This window comes from Anabas testudineus, chromosome 2 (assembly GCF_900324465.2).
Source record: "Anabas testudineus chromosome 2, fAnaTes1.2, whole genome shotgun sequence".
Classification (NCBI taxonomy): Eukaryota; Metazoa; Chordata; class Actinopteri; order Anabantiformes; family Anabantidae; genus Anabas; species Anabas testudineus.
In genome coordinates this window covers 16,364,686-16,385,807 of record NC_046611.1, presented here as the reverse complement: position 1 = coordinate 16,385,807, position 21,122 = coordinate 16,364,686, and the positions used below count along the sequence as shown (strand labels likewise).

The 21,122-nt window shown below is 38.9% G+C and overlaps 2 protein-coding genes across 10 annotated transcripts in view; both read left to right on the top strand.

Moving 5' to 3' along the window:
• LOC113163580 (LIM zinc-binding domain-containing Nebulette) overlaps nt 1-21,122 on the top strand; it is a 77,487-nt gene that overhangs the window by 48,505 nt on the left and 7,860 nt on the right. The gene's annotated exons all lie outside the window — the stretch shown is intronic.
• The window catches only part of LOC113163493 (nebulin-like), a 50,133-nt gene that overhangs the window by 25,379 nt on the left and 3,632 nt on the right, over nt 1-21,122 (top strand). For 5 of the 8 annotated variants that reach the window (XM_026362182.1, XM_026362184.1, XM_026362183.1 and 2 more), the window contains 39 exons: nt 190-300; nt 392-499; nt 897-1,007; nt 2,324-2,434; nt 2,614-2,724; nt 2,941-3,051; nt 3,358-3,468; nt 3,572-3,682; nt 4,056-4,163; nt 4,563-4,673; nt 5,618-5,728; nt 5,908-6,018; nt 6,235-6,345; nt 6,652-6,762; nt 6,866-6,976; nt 7,350-7,457; nt 7,855-7,965; nt 8,910-9,020; nt 9,349-9,459; nt 9,681-9,791; nt 10,099-10,209; nt 10,313-10,423; nt 10,583-10,690; nt 11,968-12,078; nt 12,681-12,791; nt 12,892-13,002; nt 13,328-13,438; nt 13,802-13,909; nt 14,015-14,125; nt 14,336-14,443; nt 15,062-15,172; nt 15,296-15,406; nt 17,453-17,563; nt 18,018-18,119; nt 18,757-18,861; nt 18,954-19,067; nt 20,135-20,239; nt 20,607-20,711; nt 20,796-20,903. In XM_026362182.1, coding sequence (XP_026217967.1) covers nt 190-300; nt 392-499; nt 897-1,007; nt 2,324-2,434; nt 2,614-2,724; nt 2,941-3,051; nt 3,358-3,468; nt 3,572-3,682; nt 4,056-4,163; nt 4,563-4,673; nt 5,618-5,728; nt 5,908-6,018; nt 6,235-6,345; nt 6,652-6,762; nt 6,866-6,976; nt 7,350-7,457; nt 7,855-7,965; nt 8,910-9,020; nt 9,349-9,459; nt 9,681-9,791; nt 10,099-10,209; nt 10,313-10,423; nt 10,583-10,690; nt 11,968-12,078; nt 12,681-12,791; nt 12,892-13,002; nt 13,328-13,438; nt 13,802-13,909; nt 14,015-14,125; nt 14,336-14,443; nt 15,062-15,172; nt 15,296-15,406; nt 17,453-17,563; nt 18,018-18,119; nt 18,757-18,861; nt 18,954-19,067; nt 20,135-20,239; nt 20,607-20,711; nt 20,796-20,903 — 4,284 coding nt within the window. Of the gene's footprint in view, nt 1-189; nt 301-391; nt 500-896; nt 1,008-2,323; nt 2,435-2,613; nt 2,725-2,940; nt 3,052-3,357; nt 3,469-3,571; nt 3,683-4,055; nt 4,164-4,562; nt 4,674-5,617; nt 5,729-5,907; nt 6,019-6,234; nt 6,346-6,651; nt 6,763-6,865; nt 6,977-7,349; nt 7,458-7,854; nt 7,966-8,909; nt 9,021-9,348; nt 9,460-9,680; nt 9,792-10,098; nt 10,210-10,312; nt 10,424-10,582; nt 10,691-11,967; nt 12,079-12,680; nt 12,792-12,891; nt 13,003-13,327; nt 13,439-13,801; nt 13,910-14,014; nt 14,126-14,335; nt 14,444-15,061; nt 15,173-15,295; nt 15,407-17,452; nt 17,564-18,017; nt 18,120-18,756; nt 18,862-18,953; nt 19,068-19,638; nt 20,022-20,134; nt 20,240-20,606; nt 20,712-20,795; nt 20,904-21,122 lie in introns of those variants that run through there. The other 3 variants (XR_003298904.1, XM_026362186.1, XM_026362185.1) reach the window with 3 other exon arrangements.

Here is a 21,122-nt window from a genome sequence, read left to right as displayed (position 1 = left end):
GTTCCTAAAATAAGCCATTAACGTAGGCGATAGTGACGCCTCAGCACTACAGTATGTCTACAGCTCCTGTTGATATCTCTTTGCATTCAACTTTCAATGCACCTTAACACAGGTGTTGAAAAGGAGTGTAGTTCTGTGGTGTTGTATTGAGACCTGTGCAGTATAACGGTTTGTTTGTATGTGATGCAGGTGAAATATAAGGAGGGCTGTAAGAAAGAAGCGTCCTCCTCCCTCTATCACCTCCTCCCTGAGACCCCAGAGATGCTTTTTGCCAAACACATGTCAGAGATCCAGAGCGAGGTGCAGTTAAACTTTTTTCTGGTCATTTGCTCAAATCTTTTCCTTCTTTCTTCAAACTTATTTTTTCTGTGATATTTGTTTTTTTCTTAAGACAAACTACAAAAAGGACAAAGAGGATCTGCCCATCACTTTATATTCTCTGCTGCCTGAAACTCTGGAGACTCAGTTTGTTAAAGAGATGGCTGAGACACACAGCGAGGTAGGAAACTATTTATTCATAGTAATAATCAAACTAATGTGAGCAGGAGAATCCAGGGAGAGGAAATTATCCTGTTGACCTACCTTAATGAATATATAAATGTCATTGTCTATATTTAAATACTTTAACTATTTAGGGTCAAACAGGTCATGAATCTGAAATCCCATTGGCTAACTGCTGATAAATCCTACTGGTGATGTCATAGGACGGTTGCTATATCAACAACCTATAGAAAGCAGCGGTGATAACAATGTCATTGAACATACAGATGCTGTTTGTGAAGTTGTTGGTAGATGAAGGATTGTGGTAGGTTTAATAGTCCACACAGCACTGAGCAGTGTGTGTGTTTGTGTGTTTGTAGTTAACGGGGTCATTTCCATGATTTTCTGTGTTTCAGGTGAAATACAAACAAGCAGTGAAGCAGCAGGCGGCTTCGTCTCTTTACTCCAAACTGCCTGAAACTCTGGAGACCAAACGCGCCAAGGAAGTGACTGAACTGCAGAGTGAAGTGAGTCTCTCCACCTTGAACCTCTAATCCGTCTGCTACTTATACTCATCATATTTTACATCTCCACACTTTTTTCACATTCAATTTTTCAGTCCAGTCAAATTAAAATATAATATTTACAGTTTTTTTCAACATTTCTTCCTCCACTTCAGTGCTGTACAATAAAAATAAATTGAATTGTTTTTATTTACAGCCTTTTATCATCCAGCACTTTTTATTCTTCTTCTTTAGACAGTAACTGTAGATTTTGTTTTTTAATTCAAAACAACGTATCACCGTCTTCTGCTTGAAGTAAAAAGAAAGAATTAGGTTGATTTATATCATGTACAAATGCATCTTTAACTAACTTACAGACATCATCTCCATGATGTCTATTATCTACTGAGCCAATGTAATGATGTGGTTAACTAGATAAGCTGAGGTTCTGAAATGTAAATATATAACTTGTATAATGTGGAGAGGTCTGTGGCCTGGCAGCAGTGCAAAGATTTTTCCTTTTCAAACTTGTTCAGGAACGCTCACTCTTCTAAGCAAAAGGAGAATGTCAGGGGCTCGTGCTAAGGACGTCTCGTTCAGCTCTGTTCATCACATAATTATTGGGTCTAGATCTGGGCTCTGACTGAGCCACTCTAGAATGTGGATTTTGTGTCTCTGAAATTTTTCTGGCTGGATTGTTTAGCGTTAAGATTACTGCCTTCCATGCGGGAGACTGGGGTTTGAATCCCAGCTGTGGCCTACCTTCAGTAGGGGTAAGACCTCCTTACACTTACCCTGGCTGCCTTTGTACCTTCTAAGTTGCTTCGGATACCAGCATCTGTCAAATGACTAAATGTCGTAGTTGATTTACTTTACTATGTTTAGGGTCAACATCCTGCTGCACCACCCAGCTTGTAGGATGTCTCGATAAACCCGGGAATTCATTTTTTCCTCCACAATATCAAATGTCTAGGTCTCAGAGGCAGCAGAACAGCCCAAAATCATGATGCTCCCTCCACCTTTCTTCGCCTTTTCAAAGAGGTTTTACCCAGTTCTCTTTTTATACCATGACCAATTTAGGAAGAGGAAGCTGTAAAAAGTTATTTTACTTTTTCTTACCTTTGTAATTAGATAAATCTTTTTTCTTTTTGTTTCTGTTGACTTTGTGTTTAAGTGGAGGCAGAAATCTTAGTGACAGATATCACAAAACCTGCACAGACAAGCTCAACACCTCAACGACTCTGCATTTTTACTGGATATAAGAGAGAAGCTTGCGTAAACTTGTGAACTGGAGGTGAATTACACTCTGCTGTTTCTCTTTGATTCTTTGTGTGTGACAGAAAAAGTACAAAGATGAAGGAAAAAAGGAGATGACATCGCCTCTGTACTCTCAGCTGCCTGAAACCTCAGAGACCCAGTTCGCCCGGGAGATGGCTGAGATACAGAGCGAGGTACAGATCTTTAGAGTTCCAAAAATCTGTTGTTTCGTGTTCTTGTACCAACAAATATTTAGTGATTTGATTTACAGTGAGCTGCTGCTTTAGAAAGCAGTGAATTCTGATACATTTGTTGGTCTGTAACACCTAAAGTTGTCTGATATCAGTTGTCTATATTGTCTTGTCATCTCCAGAACAAGTATAAGGAAAGTGGGAGGAAGCTCCAGACTGTCAGTGTTTACTCGCAGCTTCCAGAGACCAATGAAATGCAGTTTGCTAAAGCTGTGTCTGAAATACAGAGTGAGGTACGTCAAAGTATTAGTTGATTTAAAATGCTACACATTACAGTTACATTACTACATCATAGTTATGTGCTGAATCTGAATGACTTTGTAAGTTGCAAGGTCTTGTAAAAGGTTGGTGTGTTTCTGTTCTTATCAACGATGCTTCTGAATTTTTATAATACTGTAAAATACTGACTTAGTTTTTCAGACAATATTATGGTTTGTCTTGTTTTCTAGACCAAATATAAAGAGGCGATGAAGAAAGACGTGTCCAGCTCTCTGTACTCGAAGCTGCCTGAGACTCTGGACACCCTGCACGCTAAAGAGGTTTCACAGCTGCAGAGTCAGGTGTGTACAGATCAGGTGTTCAGGTGCATCCTGCTGCTAAATGGTGTTATTTATTATTCTATTATATATTATTTCCAAAGAAATGTTTTACAGTGACTGGAAAAATATTGCTGTATCCAGTGAGCTGCACACTACACATTGTTAGTTGGTCACTTTGCTAGCCAAGAACAATAAGACTAGTTATTGTTTTAGACATATCTCAAATACTAAGTATATGTCTAACTTTGCATACTTTCCACTAAACTAAGCTTAACTTAAAAAGTTTATTGTAAACATTTTATTCTGTCTGTTGTTAATCTTGTTTAGATGAAATATAAGCAGGACGTTAAGAAGGAGGGGAGTAGCTCCCTGTATCACCAACTACCTGAAACCACAGAGACACAGCTGGCTAAAGAGCTGAGAGACATTTACAGTGAGGTGAGGAGCACACACTAACATATACATGTTAAGAAGTCTTGAATTGTCTCTGCTTGGTGTCTGAGTGTTAATCACATAAAGTCAAATCTGTGTTTGGTTCCAGGTGAAGTATAAAGAAGAGGGGAAGAAGGAGATCGGTAAGAACCTGTACTCGCTTCTTCCAGAGACGGCAGAGACTCACTTCGCCAAGCATATGTCAGAGATACAGAGCGAGGTGAGGACCCTGAACGCCTCATAAGGATGCTCTATCAGGATTTTAGCTAGTTTTTATGACTGTGCTTCACTAAAACACTGTTGGGATTTTTTTTGTAGTAATTTGAACAATTACAATAAATAAAGAATACATTTCTATATTTTTTCTAGGTTTCCGTAATTGATTTCAGAAGTAATACTTTATGTTACATAGTAATGGTTTTAATTGATTAATTTATTTTAATTCAAGATTTTCTATGAAATGTATGAACATAATGTGAAGACACACAACTGAGTCAGGCGATAATTAACCTGAATTTCACAGCATCACTCAGAGATTTGAAAAGAAACAAGTGAAACTGTCATAATTTGTATAATACATTTTTTGTTTTAAGGCAAAGTACAAGAAGGACAAAGAGGATCTGCCCGTAACTTTATATTCTCTGCTGCCTGAAACTATGGAGACTCAGTTTGTTAAAGAGATGGCTGAGACACACAGCGAGGTGGGAAACTCTGTATTTATTCATAGTAATAATCAAACTAATGTGAGCAGGAGAATCCAGGGAGAGGAAATTATCCTACTGACCTACCTTAATGAATATATAACTGTCATTGTCTATATTTAAATACTTTAACTATTTAGGGTCAAACGGGTCATGAATCTAAAATCCCATTGGCTAACTGCTGATAAATCCTACTGGTGATGTCATAGGACGGTTGCTATATCAACAACCTATAGAAAGCAGTGGTGATAACAGTGTCATTGAACATACAGATGCTGTTTGTGAAGTTGTTGGTAGATGAAGGATTGTGGTAGGTTTAATAGTCCACACAGCACTGAGCAGTGTGTGTGTGTGTGTTTGTAGTTAACGGGGTCATTTCCATGATTTTCTGTGTTTCAGGTGAAATACAAACAAGCAGTGAAGCAGCAGGCGGCTTCGTCTCTTTACTCCAAACTGCCTGAAACTCTGGAGACCAAACGCGCCAAGGAAGTGACTGAACTGCAGAGTGAAGTGAGTCTCTCCACCTTGAACCTCTAATCCGTCTGTCCATCATATTTTACATTTTTCCATCAGCTATTTTTCATTTTACAACTTGGTCAAATCAGCCATATTGACCAAAATCAACTTAAAGCTGCAATATGCAACTTCTTTTTAGCAGAAATATGTTCCTAAACTTATGTCAATGTGGAGAGATCCTGTGCTTGAACATGACTGTGTGAACATCCTGGCAGTAGTGCAGAGATGTTTATTTTAAAAGCTTGTTCAGGGACGCTGATCCATCTAAATGATCAGAGAACGTTAGAGGCTGTAGCCCACAGCTGTCCATCAACGTGCTTCAGGTCTACTGCTATCCTAACATCAAGTTGTTTTTTTAAACATCTTGCCATTGCTGTAGGAGTTTAGGGCAGTGCCATAATTCAGTATATGTGTAAATCCCCAGCCTCTCCAACATGAGTTAAAGTGTCAAAATAAAGGAAGCCAACTGTTTTTAAATTCCTATTTTTCGACTTGAATGAGTGATGAAATGTGATATGATCTTCACCAAAGTCACAAATTTCAACAAACACAAGATTTCTAAGTTGATATAATACAAACATTGCTATTTCATGTCCTTACTGAACACACCCATTAAACATACAGAGTGATGGTGGAAAAGTGAAACAGTGTTTTATTATCTACTTAAACGACCTTTGGCAGAAATAAACTCAAGCAAGTTCTTCCTGTAGCTGTGTATATATATTTATACAGAAAATCAGGTAATTGTAAATAGTTCAATAACCTTTCTTGCCAATGTAATGAGATTCGTGTGAGGAGTTTTTGAACACCTGGAAAGACAAGCTCAACAACTCTGCATTTTAACTGTTATAAAAGAGAAACTTGAGCAAACTAGTTAACTGGAGATGAATCACATTCTGCTGTTTTCTACATCTACTTTGATTCTTTGTGTGTGACAGAAAAAGTACAAAGATGAAGGAAAAAAGGAGATGACATCGCCTCTGTACTCTCAGCTGCCTGAAACCTCAGAGACCCAGTTCGCCCGGGAGATGGCTGAGATACAGAGCGAGGTACAGATCTTTAGAGTTCCAAAAATCTGTTGTCTCGTGTTCTTGTACCAACAAATATTTAGTGATTTGATTTACAGTGAGCTGCTGCTTTAGAAAGCAGTGAATTCTGATACACTTGTTGGTCTGTAACACCTAAAGTTGTCTGATATCAGTTGTCTATATTGTCTTGTCATCTCCAGAACAAGTATAAGGAAAGTGGGAGGAAGCTCCAGACTGTCAGTGTTTACTCGCAGCTTCCAGAGACCAATGAAATGCAGTTTGCTAAAGCTGTGTCTGAAATACAGAGTGAGGTACGTCAAAGTATTAGTTGATTTAAAATGTTACACATTACAGTTACATTACTACATCATAGTTATGTGCTGAATCTGAATGACTTTGTAAGTTGCAAGGTCTTGTAAAAGGTTGGTGTGTTTCTGTTCTTATCAACGATGCTTCTGAATTTTTATAATACTGTAAAATACTGACTTAGTTTTTCAGACAATATTATGGTTTGTCTTGTTTTCTAGACCAAATATAAAGAGGCGATGAAGAAAGACGTGTCCAGCTCTCTGTACTCGAAGCTGCCTGAGACTCTGGACACCCTGCACGCTAAAGAGGTTTCACAGCTGCAGAGTCAGGTGTGTACAGATCAGGTGTTCAGGTGCATCCTGCTGCTAAATGGTGTTATTTATTATTCTATTATATATTATTTCCAAAGAAATGTTTTACAGTGACTGGAAAAATATTGCTGTATCCAGTGAGCTGCACACTACACATTGTTAGTTGGTCACTTTGCTAGCCAAGAACAATAAGACTAGTTATTGTTTTAGACATATCTCAAATACTAAGTATATGTCTAACTTTGCATACTTTCCACTAAACTAAGCTTAACTTAAAAAGTTTATTGTAAACATTTTATTCTGTCTGTTGTTAATCTTGTTTAGATGAAATATAAGCAGGACGTTAAGAAGGAGGGGAGTAGCTCCCTGTATCACCAACTACCTGAAACCACAGAGACACAGCTGGCTAAAGAGCTGAGAGACATTTACAGTGAGGTGAGGAGCACACACTAACATATACATGTTAAGAAGTCTTGAATTGTCTCTGCTTGGTGTCTGAGTGTTAATCACATAAAGTCAAATCTGTGTTTGGTTCCAGGTGAAGTATAAAGAAGAGGGGAAGAAGGAGATCGGTAAGAACCTGTACTCGCTTCTTCCAGAGACGGCAGAGACTCACTTCGCCAAGCATATGTCAGAGATACAGAGCGAGGTGAGGACCCTGAACGCCTCATAAGGATGCTCTATCAGGATTTTAGCTAGTTTTTATGACTGTGCTTCACTAAAACACTGTTGGGATTTTTTTTGTAGTAATTTGAACAATTACAATAAATAAAGAATACATTTCTATATTTTTTCTAGGTTTCCGTAATTGATTTCAGAAGTAATACTTTATGTTACATAGTAATGGTTTTAATTGATTAATTTATTTTAATTCAAGATTTTCTATGAAATGTATGAACATAATGTAAAGACACACAACTGAGTCAGGCGATAATTAACCTGAATTTCACAGCATCACTCAGAGATTTGAAAAGAAACAAGTGAAACTGTCATAATTTGTATAATACATTTTTTGTTTTAAGGCAAAGTACAAGAAGGACAAAGAGGATCTGCCCGTAACTTTATATTCTCAGCTGCCTGAAACTATGGAGACTCAGTTTGTTAAAGAGATGGCTGAGACACACAGCGAGGTAGGAAACTCTGTATTTATTCATAGTAATAATCAAACTAATGTGAGCAGGAGAATCCAGGGAGAGGAAATTATCCTACTGACCTACCTTAATGAATATATAACTGTCATTGTCTATATTTAAATACTTTAACTATTTAGGGTCAAACAGGTCATGAATCTAAAATCCCATTGGCTAACTGCTGATAAATCCTACTGGTGATGTCATAGGACGGTTGCTATATCAACAACCTATAGAAAGCAGCGGTGATAACAATGTCATTGAACATACAGATGCTGTTTGTGAAGTTGTTGGTAGATGAAGGATTGTGGTAGGTTTAATAGTCCACACAGCACTGAGCAGTGTGTGTGTGTGTTTGTAGTTAACGGGGTCATTTCCATGATTTTCTGTGTTTCAGGTGAAATACAAACAAGCAGTGAAGCAGCAGGCGGCTTTGTCTCTTTACTCCAAACTGCCTGAAACTCTGGAGACCAAACGCGCCAAGGAAGTGACTGAACTGCAGAGTGAAGTGAGTCTCTCCACCTTGAACCTCTAATCCGTCTGCTCATCATATTTTACATTTTTCCATCAGCTACTTTTCATTTTACAACTTGGTCAAATCAGCCATATTGTCCAAAATAAACTTAAAGCTGCAATATGCAACTTCTTTTTAGCAGAAATATGTTCCTAAACTTATGTCAATGTGGAGAGATCCTGTGCTTGAACATGACTGTGTGAACATCCTGGCAGTAGTGCAGAGATGTTTATTTTAAAAGCTTTTTCAGGGACGCTGATCCATCTAAATGATCAGAGAACGTTAGAGGCTGTAGCCCACAGCTGTCCATCAACGTGCTTCAGGTCTACTGCTATCCTAACATCAAGTTGTTTTTTTAAACATCTTGCCATTGCTGTAGGAGTTTAGGGCAGTGCCATAATTCAGTATATGTGTAAATCCCCAGCCTCTCCAACATGAGTTAAAGTGTCAAAATAAAGGAAGCCAATTGTTTTTAAATTCCTATTTTTCGACTTGAATGAGTGATGAAATGTGATATGATCTTCACCAAAGTCACAAATTTCAACAAACACAAGATTTCTAAGTTGATATAATACAAACATTGCTATTTCATGTCCTTACTGAACACACCCATTAAACATACAGAGTGATGGTGGAAAAGTGAAACAGTGTTTTAATATCTAGTTAAACGACCTTTGGCAGAAATAAACTCAAGCAAGTTCTTCCTGTAGCTGTGTATATATATTTATACAGAAAATCAGGTAATTGTAAATACTTCAATAACCTTTCTTGCCAATGTAATGAGATTCGTGTGAGGAGTTTTTGAACACCTGGAAAGACAAGCTCAACAACTCTGCATTTTAACTGTTATAAAAGAGAAACTTGAGCAAAATAGTGAACTGGAGATGAATCACATTCTGCTGTTTTCTACATCTACTTTGATTCTTTGTGTGTGACAGAAAAAGTACAAAGATGAAGGAAAAAAGGAGATGACATCGCCTCTGTACTCTCAGCTGCCTGAAACCTCAGAGACCCAGTTCGCCCGGGAGATGACTGAGATACAGAGCGAGGTACAGATCTTTAGAGTTCCCAAAATTTGTTGTCTCGTGTCCTTATGTTCTCTTGTTTGATTCTTTCATTCAGAGGCTTCTTCCATGTTATTTATGTTATGTTCATGTATTTAGTTGCCAGGTTCTTCCATGTATCTATTACAAAGAACAAAAATGCCGCCTGTGATAAGAAAGTAGCAGAATCAAACACAAGTACCAACAAATATTTAGTGATTTGATTTACAGTGAGCTGCTGCTTTAGAAAACAGTGAATTCTGATACATTTGTTGGTCTGTAACACCTAAAAGTTGTCTGATATCAGTTGTCTATATTGTCTTGTCATCTCCAGAACAAGTATAAGGAAAGTGGGAGGAAGCTCCAGACTGTCAGTGTTTACTCGCAGCTTCCAGAGACCAATGAAATGCAGTTTGCTAAAGCTGTGTCTGAAATACAGAGTGAGGTACGTCAAAGTATTAGTTGATTTAAAATGTTACACATCACAGTTACATTACTACATCATAGTTATGTGCTGAATCTGAATGACTTTGTAAGTTGCAAGGTCTTGTAAAAGGTTGGTGTGTTTCTGTTCTTATCAACGATGCTTCTGAATTTTTATAATACTGTAAAATACTAACTTACTGTAGTTTTTCAGACAATATTATGGTTTGTCTTGTTTTCTAGACCAAATATAAAGAGGCGGTGAAGAAAGACGTGTCCAGCTCTCTGTATTCGAAGCTGCCTGAGACTCTGGACACCCTGCACGCTAAAGAGGTTTCACAGCTGCAGAGTCAGGTGTGTACAGATCAGGTGTTCAGGTGCATCCTGCTGCTAAATGGTGTTTATTTATTATTCTATTATATATTATTTCCAAAGAAATGTTTTACAGTGACTGGAAAAATATTGCTGTATCCAGTGAGCTGCACACTACACATTGTTAGTTGGTCACTTTGCTAGCCAAGAACAATAAGACTAGTTATTGTTTTAGACATATCTCAAATACTAAGTATATGTCTAACTTTGCATACTTTCCACTAGACTAAGCTCAACTTAAAAAGTTTATTGTAAACATTTTATTCTGCCTGTTGTTAATCTTGTTTAGATGAAATATAAGCAGGACGTTAAGAAGGAGGGGAGTAGCTCCCTGTATCACCAACTACCTGAAACCACAGAGACACAGCTGGCCAAAGAGCTGAGAGACATTTACAGTGAGGTGAGGAACACGCACTGACAGATACATGTTAAGAAGTCTTTAATTGTCTCTGCTTGGTGTCTGAGTGTTAATCACATAAAGTCAAATCTGTGTTTGGTCCCAGGTGAAGTATAAAGAAGAGGGGAAGAAGGAGATCGGTAAGAACCTGTACTCGCTTCTTCCAGAGACGGCAGAGACTCACTTTGCCAAGCATATGTCAGAGATACAGAGCGAGGTGAGGACCCTGAACGCCTCATAAGGATGCTCTATCAGGATTTTAGCTAGTTTTTATGACTGTGCTTCACTAAAACACTGTCTGCATTTTGCCGTAGTAAGGTTTGAAGAGAAAGAAGTGAAACAGTCATAAACGATTTTATCAATCTTCTTTTTCAAGGCAAAGTACAAGAAGGACAAAGAGGATCTGCCCGTCACTTTATATTCTCTGCTGCCTGAAACTCTGGAGACTCAGTTTGTTAAAGAGATGGCTGAGACACACAGCGAGGTGGGAACATTTTACTTTTGTTGGCTATGTTGTGACTCTTGTCACTGTCACATTTAACTCCCAATAATTATACAGTTGTATTCAAGACCTGTTGTACGTATATCATGTTCCTCTGTGCTGTGGATGGTCTAATTTGTATTTTTTTATTAGTTTTCTCTGATATAATAGTCACATATGTCAAATTATGCATACATTCTTACCATGACAGACAACATGTTGATACCTGACTAATCACAGCTCTCTGCCGGTGCCAGAAGCCTGATGGATAAAACAATGTGCCTTTATGTTTCTATACAAGTGTTCTCAATACTTAAGGTGGACCATATTTACAATTGTGCACATTGCTCCTGTAGATCAGTGTCAACACATCATGGACGCTGAAAAAAGATCCTGACATGCTCGTCTCTTTGTTAAGATGTCGTGAAGTGTCCAGATGTGGCACCAGTTAGAGCCTGATTTCACATCTGTTGAGGAAAGGCATAGTCAGGCTCATATCAAGTACTCCTGACATCCTGCTGCCCTAAATACTAACTAGAACACCAAATATGTATTAATCCGCCATTGAAAAAGGTTCCAAGCAAAACCACTACGTCCTTTTACTAAAAACAACAGTGATCAGCTGTTTTAGAAAATGATTGACATTTTTTAATTGTAATAAGGTGAATTCTCCAGAGAATGTATGTCTACCAGTGCAGTGGCCTCAGACACTAAATTAGCTGTGTGTGCTCCATCTCAGACACTCTGCTCTGTTAACACGTTGCAGATAAAGTGGCTGCTGTCGTCTATTCTGGTCTTGTTATCAGAAACACATTCAGAGCTGCTGGACACGTCCTATTTTCCTGTCTGTGTCTTTTCTTGTTCGTGTAAAGCAAAAACACATTCACAGTGTTTTATTCTCTTTTGAACTGATCTGTTCACTGAACCAAATGAGAATTACATCAGCTTTTCATTTCTCATGCCATTCTCTCAAATTGCTCGTCCTCCTGTATGTTCAGCTCATGGGTTTTGGTTTTTAATCGTCTCTATAGACAAAATATTATCAATATATTGTTTTATATAATAGAATATATACAGAATAGAGTTTTGTAGTGGCACCAAAAGCTGCTCAATATCAATCAATCAATCAGTATCAATACTGAATAAAAAGAACAGAAACAGAAATAGTGGACTAGTGGAAACATTTGCTGCACATCACAATGAGTATAGTGTGTCCTAATTTAGTAGTTGTTGCAAAGGTGTAAATGTAAAATGTTTCATGTTGTTTGTGTTTCCTGCAGGTCAAGTACAGGGAAGCAGGAAAGAAAGAGGCCAGCAGCTCTCTATACCACCAGCTGCCTGAGACTCTGGAGACGCAGCGGGTTAAAGAGGTTACGGAGCTGCAGAGCGAGGTTTCCACATCTATTATTCACATTCACTTTTCATCATGTTTAATATTTGAGCATCAAAACATTTAGGAAAAATTAATTTGCAATGCAATATTTAGTATAATTTAGTCCCAAATTCTCATTAAAGTGCTCAGTTGCAGCAGCATATGTATAAAGATTTTTTCCTTGTAAAAATCGATTTAGGATGTGAATTTAACTTCCTGTCTTGCTTCCTTCTGCACTCGCTCACTCTCTGTGTTCCATTTTAAAGGAGAGAGAAGCTCCAACATCACCCCTGAAAGAATTACTGAGGGAATCATATTTAGCACTTTTGAAGACACTTTGCTTAATGCTGTGGATATTTGTAATTCTGTTTGTAGAGTAGCAAGAGAAAAATTCTTTCAGTATTATCTCACTGAGGAACCCAACTTTACTATTCGGCTGAAAAACAGTCACAGGCTAAGAACTGAGAATCTGGAAGCACAGAAATAACACATACTCTCCCGTGAATGTTTCTTTCTTTATGGTTTACCGTTTATATCACTATATTAGTATGCTAACAGGGAATAAAAATGAAGATCGGCGATGAAATAAGATTGTGTTTCACCTGCTGGTGTTTTCTACAGAACAAGTACAAGCAGAGCGGGAAGAAGTCCATGTCGTCCAGTTTGTACGCTCAACTGCCGCAGACGCCTGAGACTCAGTTTGTTGCCAAAGTGTCAGAGCTGCAGAGCGAGGTGGATGCACACGTACAGTACACCAACCACCACTTTCTGTGCATTTGATTTCTTGATGTCTGAATGGGTTTTAATGTCTTTCTTTCTCTGTCTTCTTCAGAATAAATACAAAGAGAACGGGATCAGGAGCCTTTCTCAGAGTTTGTACTCCCAGCTGCCAGAGACTGCAGAGACTCAGTTAGCTAAGACTGTCTCTGAAGTGCAGAGTGAGGTGAGAAATGCTGAGAGCTTCTCTAAGTTCTTGTTCCTACTACCATTACAATACCACTGGCCAACAATGCTAACCACTGGCTGGCTAAAAACCAGACCTAATCAGCAACTGTATTCAAGAGAGGAATCTGTTTCCTCTTTACCTGCCTGCAGAAACTGTATTAACACTGAGAAAGAAAATGTCCTCTTGAGAGTAGTGCAGCACAAAAACAGCAGACAAACCGGTAATCAGGTTTAACCAAAAGAGCAGCACATTCAGTAGCTAGATGACTGCAGTGCTACTGTATGTGGTAGAACCAGCAGTCAGCAGCTGATGTTCCCTTTAGGCCAAGTACAAGGAGGCAAGCAAGAAGGAGGCAACCAGCTGTCTGTACCACCATCTACCTGAAACTCTGGAGACTCAACACGCTAAAGAGGCAACTGAGCTCCAAAGCCAGGTACTCAAACTCAACACACACTCACACACATGTCTAAGGTATTTGATTTTTTTGTGTAATAAGTGAAGGACTTATTTTCTACTACCAGTTATTGAATCACTAATGAATTTGAAAAGAGTCAGATAGGAGTAAAAGGTACATTGTGCATGAAGGTAATTTTGCAAGAAAATTAATAGAAAATCCAACAGCTGAGACTGAGCGGCCTTCTCCAGGCATCATGTACTGTATGTATATGTATGTGGAGGAAACCAGTTGATTTAAGCATGTTATATATGAGTATAACATTTATTTATCAGTGCAGTGATCCAGATGTTAGCTCAGTATCTTTATCACTCACCTTTCCTCTATTTTTCTTGTTTCCAGGTGAAGTACAGGGAAGGTAAGAAAGAGCTGAGCACCAACCTGTACTCTCTGCTGCCGGAGACCGAGGAGATGAAGTTTGCTAAAGCCGCCATGGAGCTGCAGAGTGAGGTGGGTTTGAACGTCCAGTAAAACGAAAAGGTGCCTACTTGTTTTGAACATACATATTTTTTCTGCATTTCATTTTCACTTTCCCATGTTCATGTGTATTTGCAGAATAGATACAAGCAGAAAGGCAAACAGGAGATCAGCAGCAGCGTTTTCCACCAGATGCCAGAAACCAAAGAAATGGAGTTTGTTAAGCAGATCTCTGAGGTTCAGAGTGAGGTGAGAGGCTGCAGCAGCATGTTGGTTTGAAAAACACAGGATGTCACAGTAGGACTACATCAAATACTGCTACTAGTACTACAGTTTTTATTTAGATAGAGCTAGTATACAGTATGTTGGCACATTGAGTATTTTCTATCATAATTTAAAACACATATTTGTCTTTATGATGCATGGTTTTGGTTTGTTTTTGTGCTGTTAATCTTCTAGACAAAATACAAGAAGGACAAAGAGGATCTGCCCAACACGTTATACTCTCTGCTGCCTGAGACCCTGGAGACTCAGTTTGTTAAAGAGATGGCCGAGACACACAGCGAGGTGGGAAACACACTCTTTGTGTGGTAGTGTTAACATTTTAGTGTGTTATCATATGGAAAAGCCTTTTTTTTTTCATTGGGTTTGATTTAGATTTTCAAACATTACAGTTTACAGTTCATTTATGATGATCTTCACGTGATAGTTCTTACAGTGTTTGAATCTAACTTACTTATGACGTTTTGGGTTTTTTGCATAAATTTACTTTAAATCGTGACTGTTTATTAACTGTTATTTCACATGATTTTACAGATTTTACTTTGCCTTCTGTTGATCTAGTTTTAGAAATAAATTTATTAAATTTCCCTATATTAACATTTTAATCCAAATATCTAGTAAAAAACTCAGAGGCCATCTGATTATTATGAATTAGAAATTCAAAATGTAACTATTCAACTTTTTATTTGAGTATTTTTTAGTATTTTTATGTAAATGTACAATCATATTCTTTGTATGGATTTGTCAAAGTTTGTTTTATGTTATACAGTATTGCTTCATTTATAAAAACTAGATCACAGTGAAGTAAAGGGAACCGTATCTTGCTCATTTATTTGCGGTGCAGATTCATAAACTACTCTGCAGTTTCTGATCTAATATTTTTGCTGTGTTTTTTTTTCCCAGAGTAAATATAAAGAGGCCGGTAAGAAGGAGCTGGTCAATTGTTTGTATTCTCTGCTCCCTGAGACTAAAGAAACTCAACATGCCAAGGAGAAAACTCAGCTCTACAGTGAGGTATACATCAACATTATACCAATGAGTGGAGTTAGTGACTCACAGTGGGGTTGTACTGCTGCTTTAAAAGCATGCTTTGAATATTTTAAACAATTAAAAGTTAGGTTTTGATTTGTGTTGCAGAAAGCGTACAGGGAGGAGGGCAAGAAGGAAGCTGGCTGCTGCCTGTATGCACAGATGCCCCAAACCATCGAGACTGTATTTGCAAAAGAGCTGACGAAGACACAGAGCGATGTGAGTCTGACATCTACATTAAAATTTGCATTAGATTTCATAGCTACACAAATCTGTAAAAGGAGAACAGGCAAGGCGTGTCATTTTAACAATGTGCTTAATCCTACATCCATTTTCAAGTGCTTCTTGAAAGTAATTTGACTGACTGCAAGCCACTGCTATTGTTAGTGTTTTCATACTCACAGTAAGTAAAGAGCAACCTAGATTATAATCTGTATAAAAACAAAAAGAGCTCAAAAATGAACTCAGTGTGCAGCAGGTGAGGAGAGAAGATGCTTTAGATTTCTAACTAAAGAACAGATGGGACATCCCACAATCCTCTCAGTTTAACACACACACACGGTGGGAGTGTGTTGGTATCATTTTGGCTGCTGAGGCGTGAACACAGAGAGCAGATGTGTTGTGCTCCACAGCCTGAGGACACAGACACTGACCCACTGCCTACAAACACAAACGCACTCACACATAGCTCGTAAATGGAGACATCACTGCTAAAAATACAGCATGTAACAGCACTAAAACTGTTCATGAGCTTTGTAATGCAGGAGACAGATGAAGAGATGCTGTTTAACCTGCAGCAAGAGATGAGAAAAACAGATGAGTGCTCGTAGGTTAGATTTTATATACACGTTTTGTATAAGCCTCTAAAAAAGGAAACATATGAAGAAAGTTGACAACAATCCATTTAGTTGCTGTTTCAGAGCTTTCAGTCACATCACGTTGTTTATTTATTTGTGACCTTAGATAGCATTTGATTATTTAAGGAAAGTGCAGGAAAACAGGAGTAGCCTTTATTGCTCAGGGCTCAGCTCATGGTTCTTTCTGAAGCTGTTTAATAATAAACCTCTTAGAAAATTTTTCTAATTTGATTCTTTGTGATAGAAACAGGGCTAAATCACCACCTGATGTCTATAATTGTTATATTCATTGGGGTTGTAGCTACCTTTGAAGGCATTGAGGTCATGTCCTCTGTATATTTTATTGTTTTATAGTCTACAAATCATTCACATACAGTGTGATCCCACCAAAAGAGACTGAAAAGAAGAAAGCAGAATGTGAAGATAATAAAATCAAGTCCACATTAGAAGATATCTTTACAGTGATGGGTCCATTCCACAAAGGAATGGGTCTTGGATTCCTGAAATACTAATTGTGATCACACACAGTCAAATGTGCACAAAAATCAAATCCACTAGACGATGCACTTGTCAGATGGGATTGTTTGATGTCAGTCGAATCCAGGAGGAAGACAATCAAAGCTGGGGTTAAAGTGGGGCATAGGCCTGGTGCTTTCTGGTTTCATGTCTGCTGACCGAGAAATGTAAGGCTAACTGGAGCGAATAATGTACCTTAACAACAGCAGGCCAGACTGTCTGCACAACACAGTTACAGTAAAACTGATCTCAGACCTACAGGCTGCTGGATAGAGTGCACGAACCACACTGGAGAAATGTAATGTCATGTATGGTGGTGCTCACAGAAAGACCAAAAAATAATTAACAGGCTTTTATTTTGTTCTGTAATATCAACACTGACCTTATTTCATATGGATGCCTGAGGTTGGGGTGCCAGCGCGTCTTTACTAAACGAGAGAAGTAAAGTGAGAATAACAGTGAGAATTCTGGCTTCTTCTGAATTATTAACATGTAGCAGTCAGAGTGTTTGTCAGAGGATTATGTCTGTTGTCAAACAGATTTTTACTTGTTGATAATTGGCTTTTGGTTGATTTTTAAACACAATCAATGAAGCTAAAGCCAAAAAGAGGGCAGTAAGTTTGTTTCTGCATCATGCTGTGAGTTCTTCATTTTCACATTTGGACGCTGCTCGTCTTATTTTTAGACAAGTACGTTTTCAGTCGTTAGTCAGCACCAGGCTGAATTAGTCATGAAGTACTTCCTCCCCCAGTCCATCATGCTCCTTGTTGTCTACCTCTCTCTTTCCACATTCCTTCTCTTCATCTATTCATCTCTGCTCTTCCATCAGTATCTTCTGCCTTTGTATCCTAATTCTTGGTCTTTGTCCTCCGCCTGTTTTCCCTCTCTGTAGAAATTCTATAAGGAGAAATATAATCGGGAGAAGGGAAAGTCCAGCTACACCAACATGAAGACGCTGCCTGAGGTGGAGCATGCCATGGAGGTCAACAAGAACCAGAGCGATGTAAATACACCTCAGTAAAAACCAGTATACATGAGCTGTTATATAACTTGCTGTGACTGTGTTGGCAGATTTGACCCATACTCAGTCTTAAAGACAATGAAACCATCTCACACGCTCAATTTCACCACATTGTGTTGTATAAAACTCAGCCCATAGACTTTCATCTAGGACCAAGAGATGGAAAACAACTGTTTCAGCCTTTTTCTGTACAGTTGGTTTTAGGGAAAAATCCTGGATGGAGACAAAGTGTTTTGTAAGATGTAAAACTCATTTAAAAAATTGACCCTGGGAACAATAAAGTTGTTATTGATTGATTGATCATCTTAGTCGACAGTGTTTTAGACCTGTCCTGTTTTTTAATTTAGCAATTTAGTGCACTACTTTTCTTATCTATGTTTTTATGTTGCAATGCACTTTGATGGTTGACTCACAACCGTGTGTCTACCGCTCTCAGGTCGGCTACAGAAAAGGTAAAGAAGAGCTTCATCACTACAACACGGTGCCAGACAGACCTGATATCATCAACGCCACCAACGCTGCTAAACTGGCCAGTGATGTGAGTGTGTGTGTGTGTGTGTGTGTGTGTGTATCTACATCCCATGCAACAGTGATTTCCATGACAACAGTCCTGTTCAGCAGCTGTTCTGTGAGGAGAGCTTCTGATTAATTATAGAACAAGTTCTGCTTTAAAACAGAACTGTGTAGGAGTATTCTTCAGGGTTCATATTCATGGATGGGGTGTGTGTGTGTGTGTGTGTGTGTGTGTGTGTGTTTAATACATTGTATAGATAAATTGCACTTTAATGTCATCAATGTGAGAACAAGATGGCTGATCCACACTGATTGAGTGTTGAGACTTTGTTTTAGGCTGTAAGATGGTAACACCTACTGCAAGGGGACAAAGAGCATCATTACATTTTTGTATGAAGGTTTAGTTTAAGTTAGGGTAAAGTTCAGTTTACCGTAGTTTAAAATCAGGCAAAGAATGAATATAGTTGGGGTTAGGGTGAGTCCGTCTGGGAAGTAAAAGTCAGGGTATGTGATGGAAACAGCAAGTTATCACAGCTTCAAATAGCCGTTTGATGGTTAAGATGTGTTGTTAGGGTCAGTAAGATAGGATTAGGTTTACATAGGCAGTTAGTGGTAGATATTTATCAGTAAGCCCAACATGCATGTGTGGCTGTTTTCTGCAGGTGGCCTATAAGAGCAACACGAAGCAGCTGACTTACAGCGACTGCTCTCTTCTGGCCAGAACTGACATCCAGCATGCCAAGGAAGTTTCCAAACTGGCCAGCCAGGTAGCCTTCCTATCATGCATCGGTCAGGTTACAGGGAACTGTTCAGGACAAACATGTAACCCATGTTTGTTGACTGTCTCTCTTTGATTTAGGTCAAGTATAAGGAGAGCTTCGACAGACAGTTAAAGGGACAGAAGCCATGTTACAACCCTCTGGACTGTCTGTCCTTCAGACACACACAAGCTGCTGCTGCTCTGGCCAGTCAGGTGAGTGAAGAGCATGCTCATATACTGACTGAATGGAATCAATGTAAAAGCAGATGGCATAATGTCAGAAACAGCTGTTCAACAAGCTTCAGTCTATCTGGTCCTTTATTCTCAGGTTTCCTTTATTCTGCATCATGGGTCTATTTTCTTGACAAGCTGTAATGTTAAAAGTAACAGAAATAGGACATTTCAAATTTAAACATGATTGTTAACCTTTAGAAATAATATACAGATGGTGAGTTTTATGCTAGGAAGGATCATTTCTTGGAAAAAGAACTTTATCAGTGTACACCGTGACCCTAAAATCAATACAAGGTGTCATCGCAGTGAGCAGAGTTAAAAAAACAATGAGATGATTATCTGTGGTGACACAGCAACGCTGTGTTTGTGTGTAATTATCCTGTGTGTACCTTCAACATGAGACACTAGTTGTTGTGATTCAACACAACTTATCTGAATAATCAAGTTAGTTTCCTCCAGTTCACCTGAAAAGGGCTTGTTTTCTTTTTGACTGTTGAGAAATTGTGTGTGTTCATCCCATTCACTTTGAATTTGAAACACACTCTTTCAGTCTGTTGTGTGGGTGTAACCATGGCGACCTTTCTAAGGCAAATAGAGAGGGATTGTGGGATGAAAGCTGGAGAAGCTGAAGAGGTTACACACATACAGTACACACATCCACACACACATAGAGGTGCAACTGAACAGACAACGAACATGCACATAAGGATGACCACACAGATGAAGTCCCACACACAAACATGCACACAGATCTAACCACGGTTCAGTTTTTAGTTCACTTGCTGCCCACACAGCCACAGAGAAGAGCCGTTATGTAACAGCTTGTTGTGCTGAACGCTGCCTGGTGGTCGGGAATGCTGCACGTTCGCTTAGAGCTCAGAGCAGCTTTCCAGAAAAGCCTCTCACTGAGCAAAAGGCTCTTAGCATCATCAGGTCTGTGAATGCAGCTTTTTAATAAAAGAATTTAGCTTTTTAATGCAAATTTTCCTATAAGGTATCATTTTTAAGGAGGATCAGCCCTAATGGAGACTTTATCTGTCCTGCAGGTGAAATATAAGAACAACCAGAACAAGAAACCAGAAGGTTTGTCAGACCTGCCGAACCTCCTGCAGCTGGAGCACGCCCTGCACGCCAGCAAGCTTCAGAGCAACGTACGGCACCATACAAAAACACACAAACAAATACTGTAAAACCCCTAAAACTACCTGCCATCAGAGTACACGGCAGCGTTTTCAAAGGTGATGACATAGATCAGTCACTCTCATTTTGGAGTGCAGAAGGGAAAATGCCAGACACATTTGTGTGATATCCATGTCTGCCTGCAGCAGACTGTGACATGTAGCAGTAATTGTAGTATTAGTAGTACCTGTACCCCAGAGGATACTTAAATATAGACTGTGGGGTAGAATTCTGATCAGGTTAGGGTAAATGGGAAGTCAATGTAGTACTGCCTGTAAGTGAATTGTACTTTTATATATATGGTATAAAGTATGAATATATGAGTGTGTATGTGATCAGGTGGAGTATAAGAAGAAGTACGAGCAGACGAAGGCTCACTACCACATACCTCTGGACACGGCTGAACAGCTCCACCACAAGGAGAATGCCGTGCTGCACAGCCAGGTTATTCTCATGCTACTTTATCTTCCTTATCCACACACTTTGCATCTTTCTGACTTGCTTATATTAAATTATGTGTGGTTTCAGGTGAAGTACAGGGAGGAGTATGAGAAGAACAAAGGTCGCTCTCAGATGGAGTTCGGAGACACTCAGATGTACAAAGTGTCGAAAGAAGCACAGAAGATACAGAGCGAGGTGAAACCCCGTCTTCTCTGTGTGATTGTCTGTCTGCAGGGCTTTCTCTCAACAGCACAAAGTAGAACAGGAAGTAAACCAACTCTTTTCTGCACTGTGATGCAAGCGGCTGAATTTGTTATTTCTCACGCATCATATTCTTTCCTTATGGTGCAGCAAAGCTCAGCAGGGGATTTCTTGCGTTTGACTGTGCACAGACCAAACACCTGTTGCTGGCCT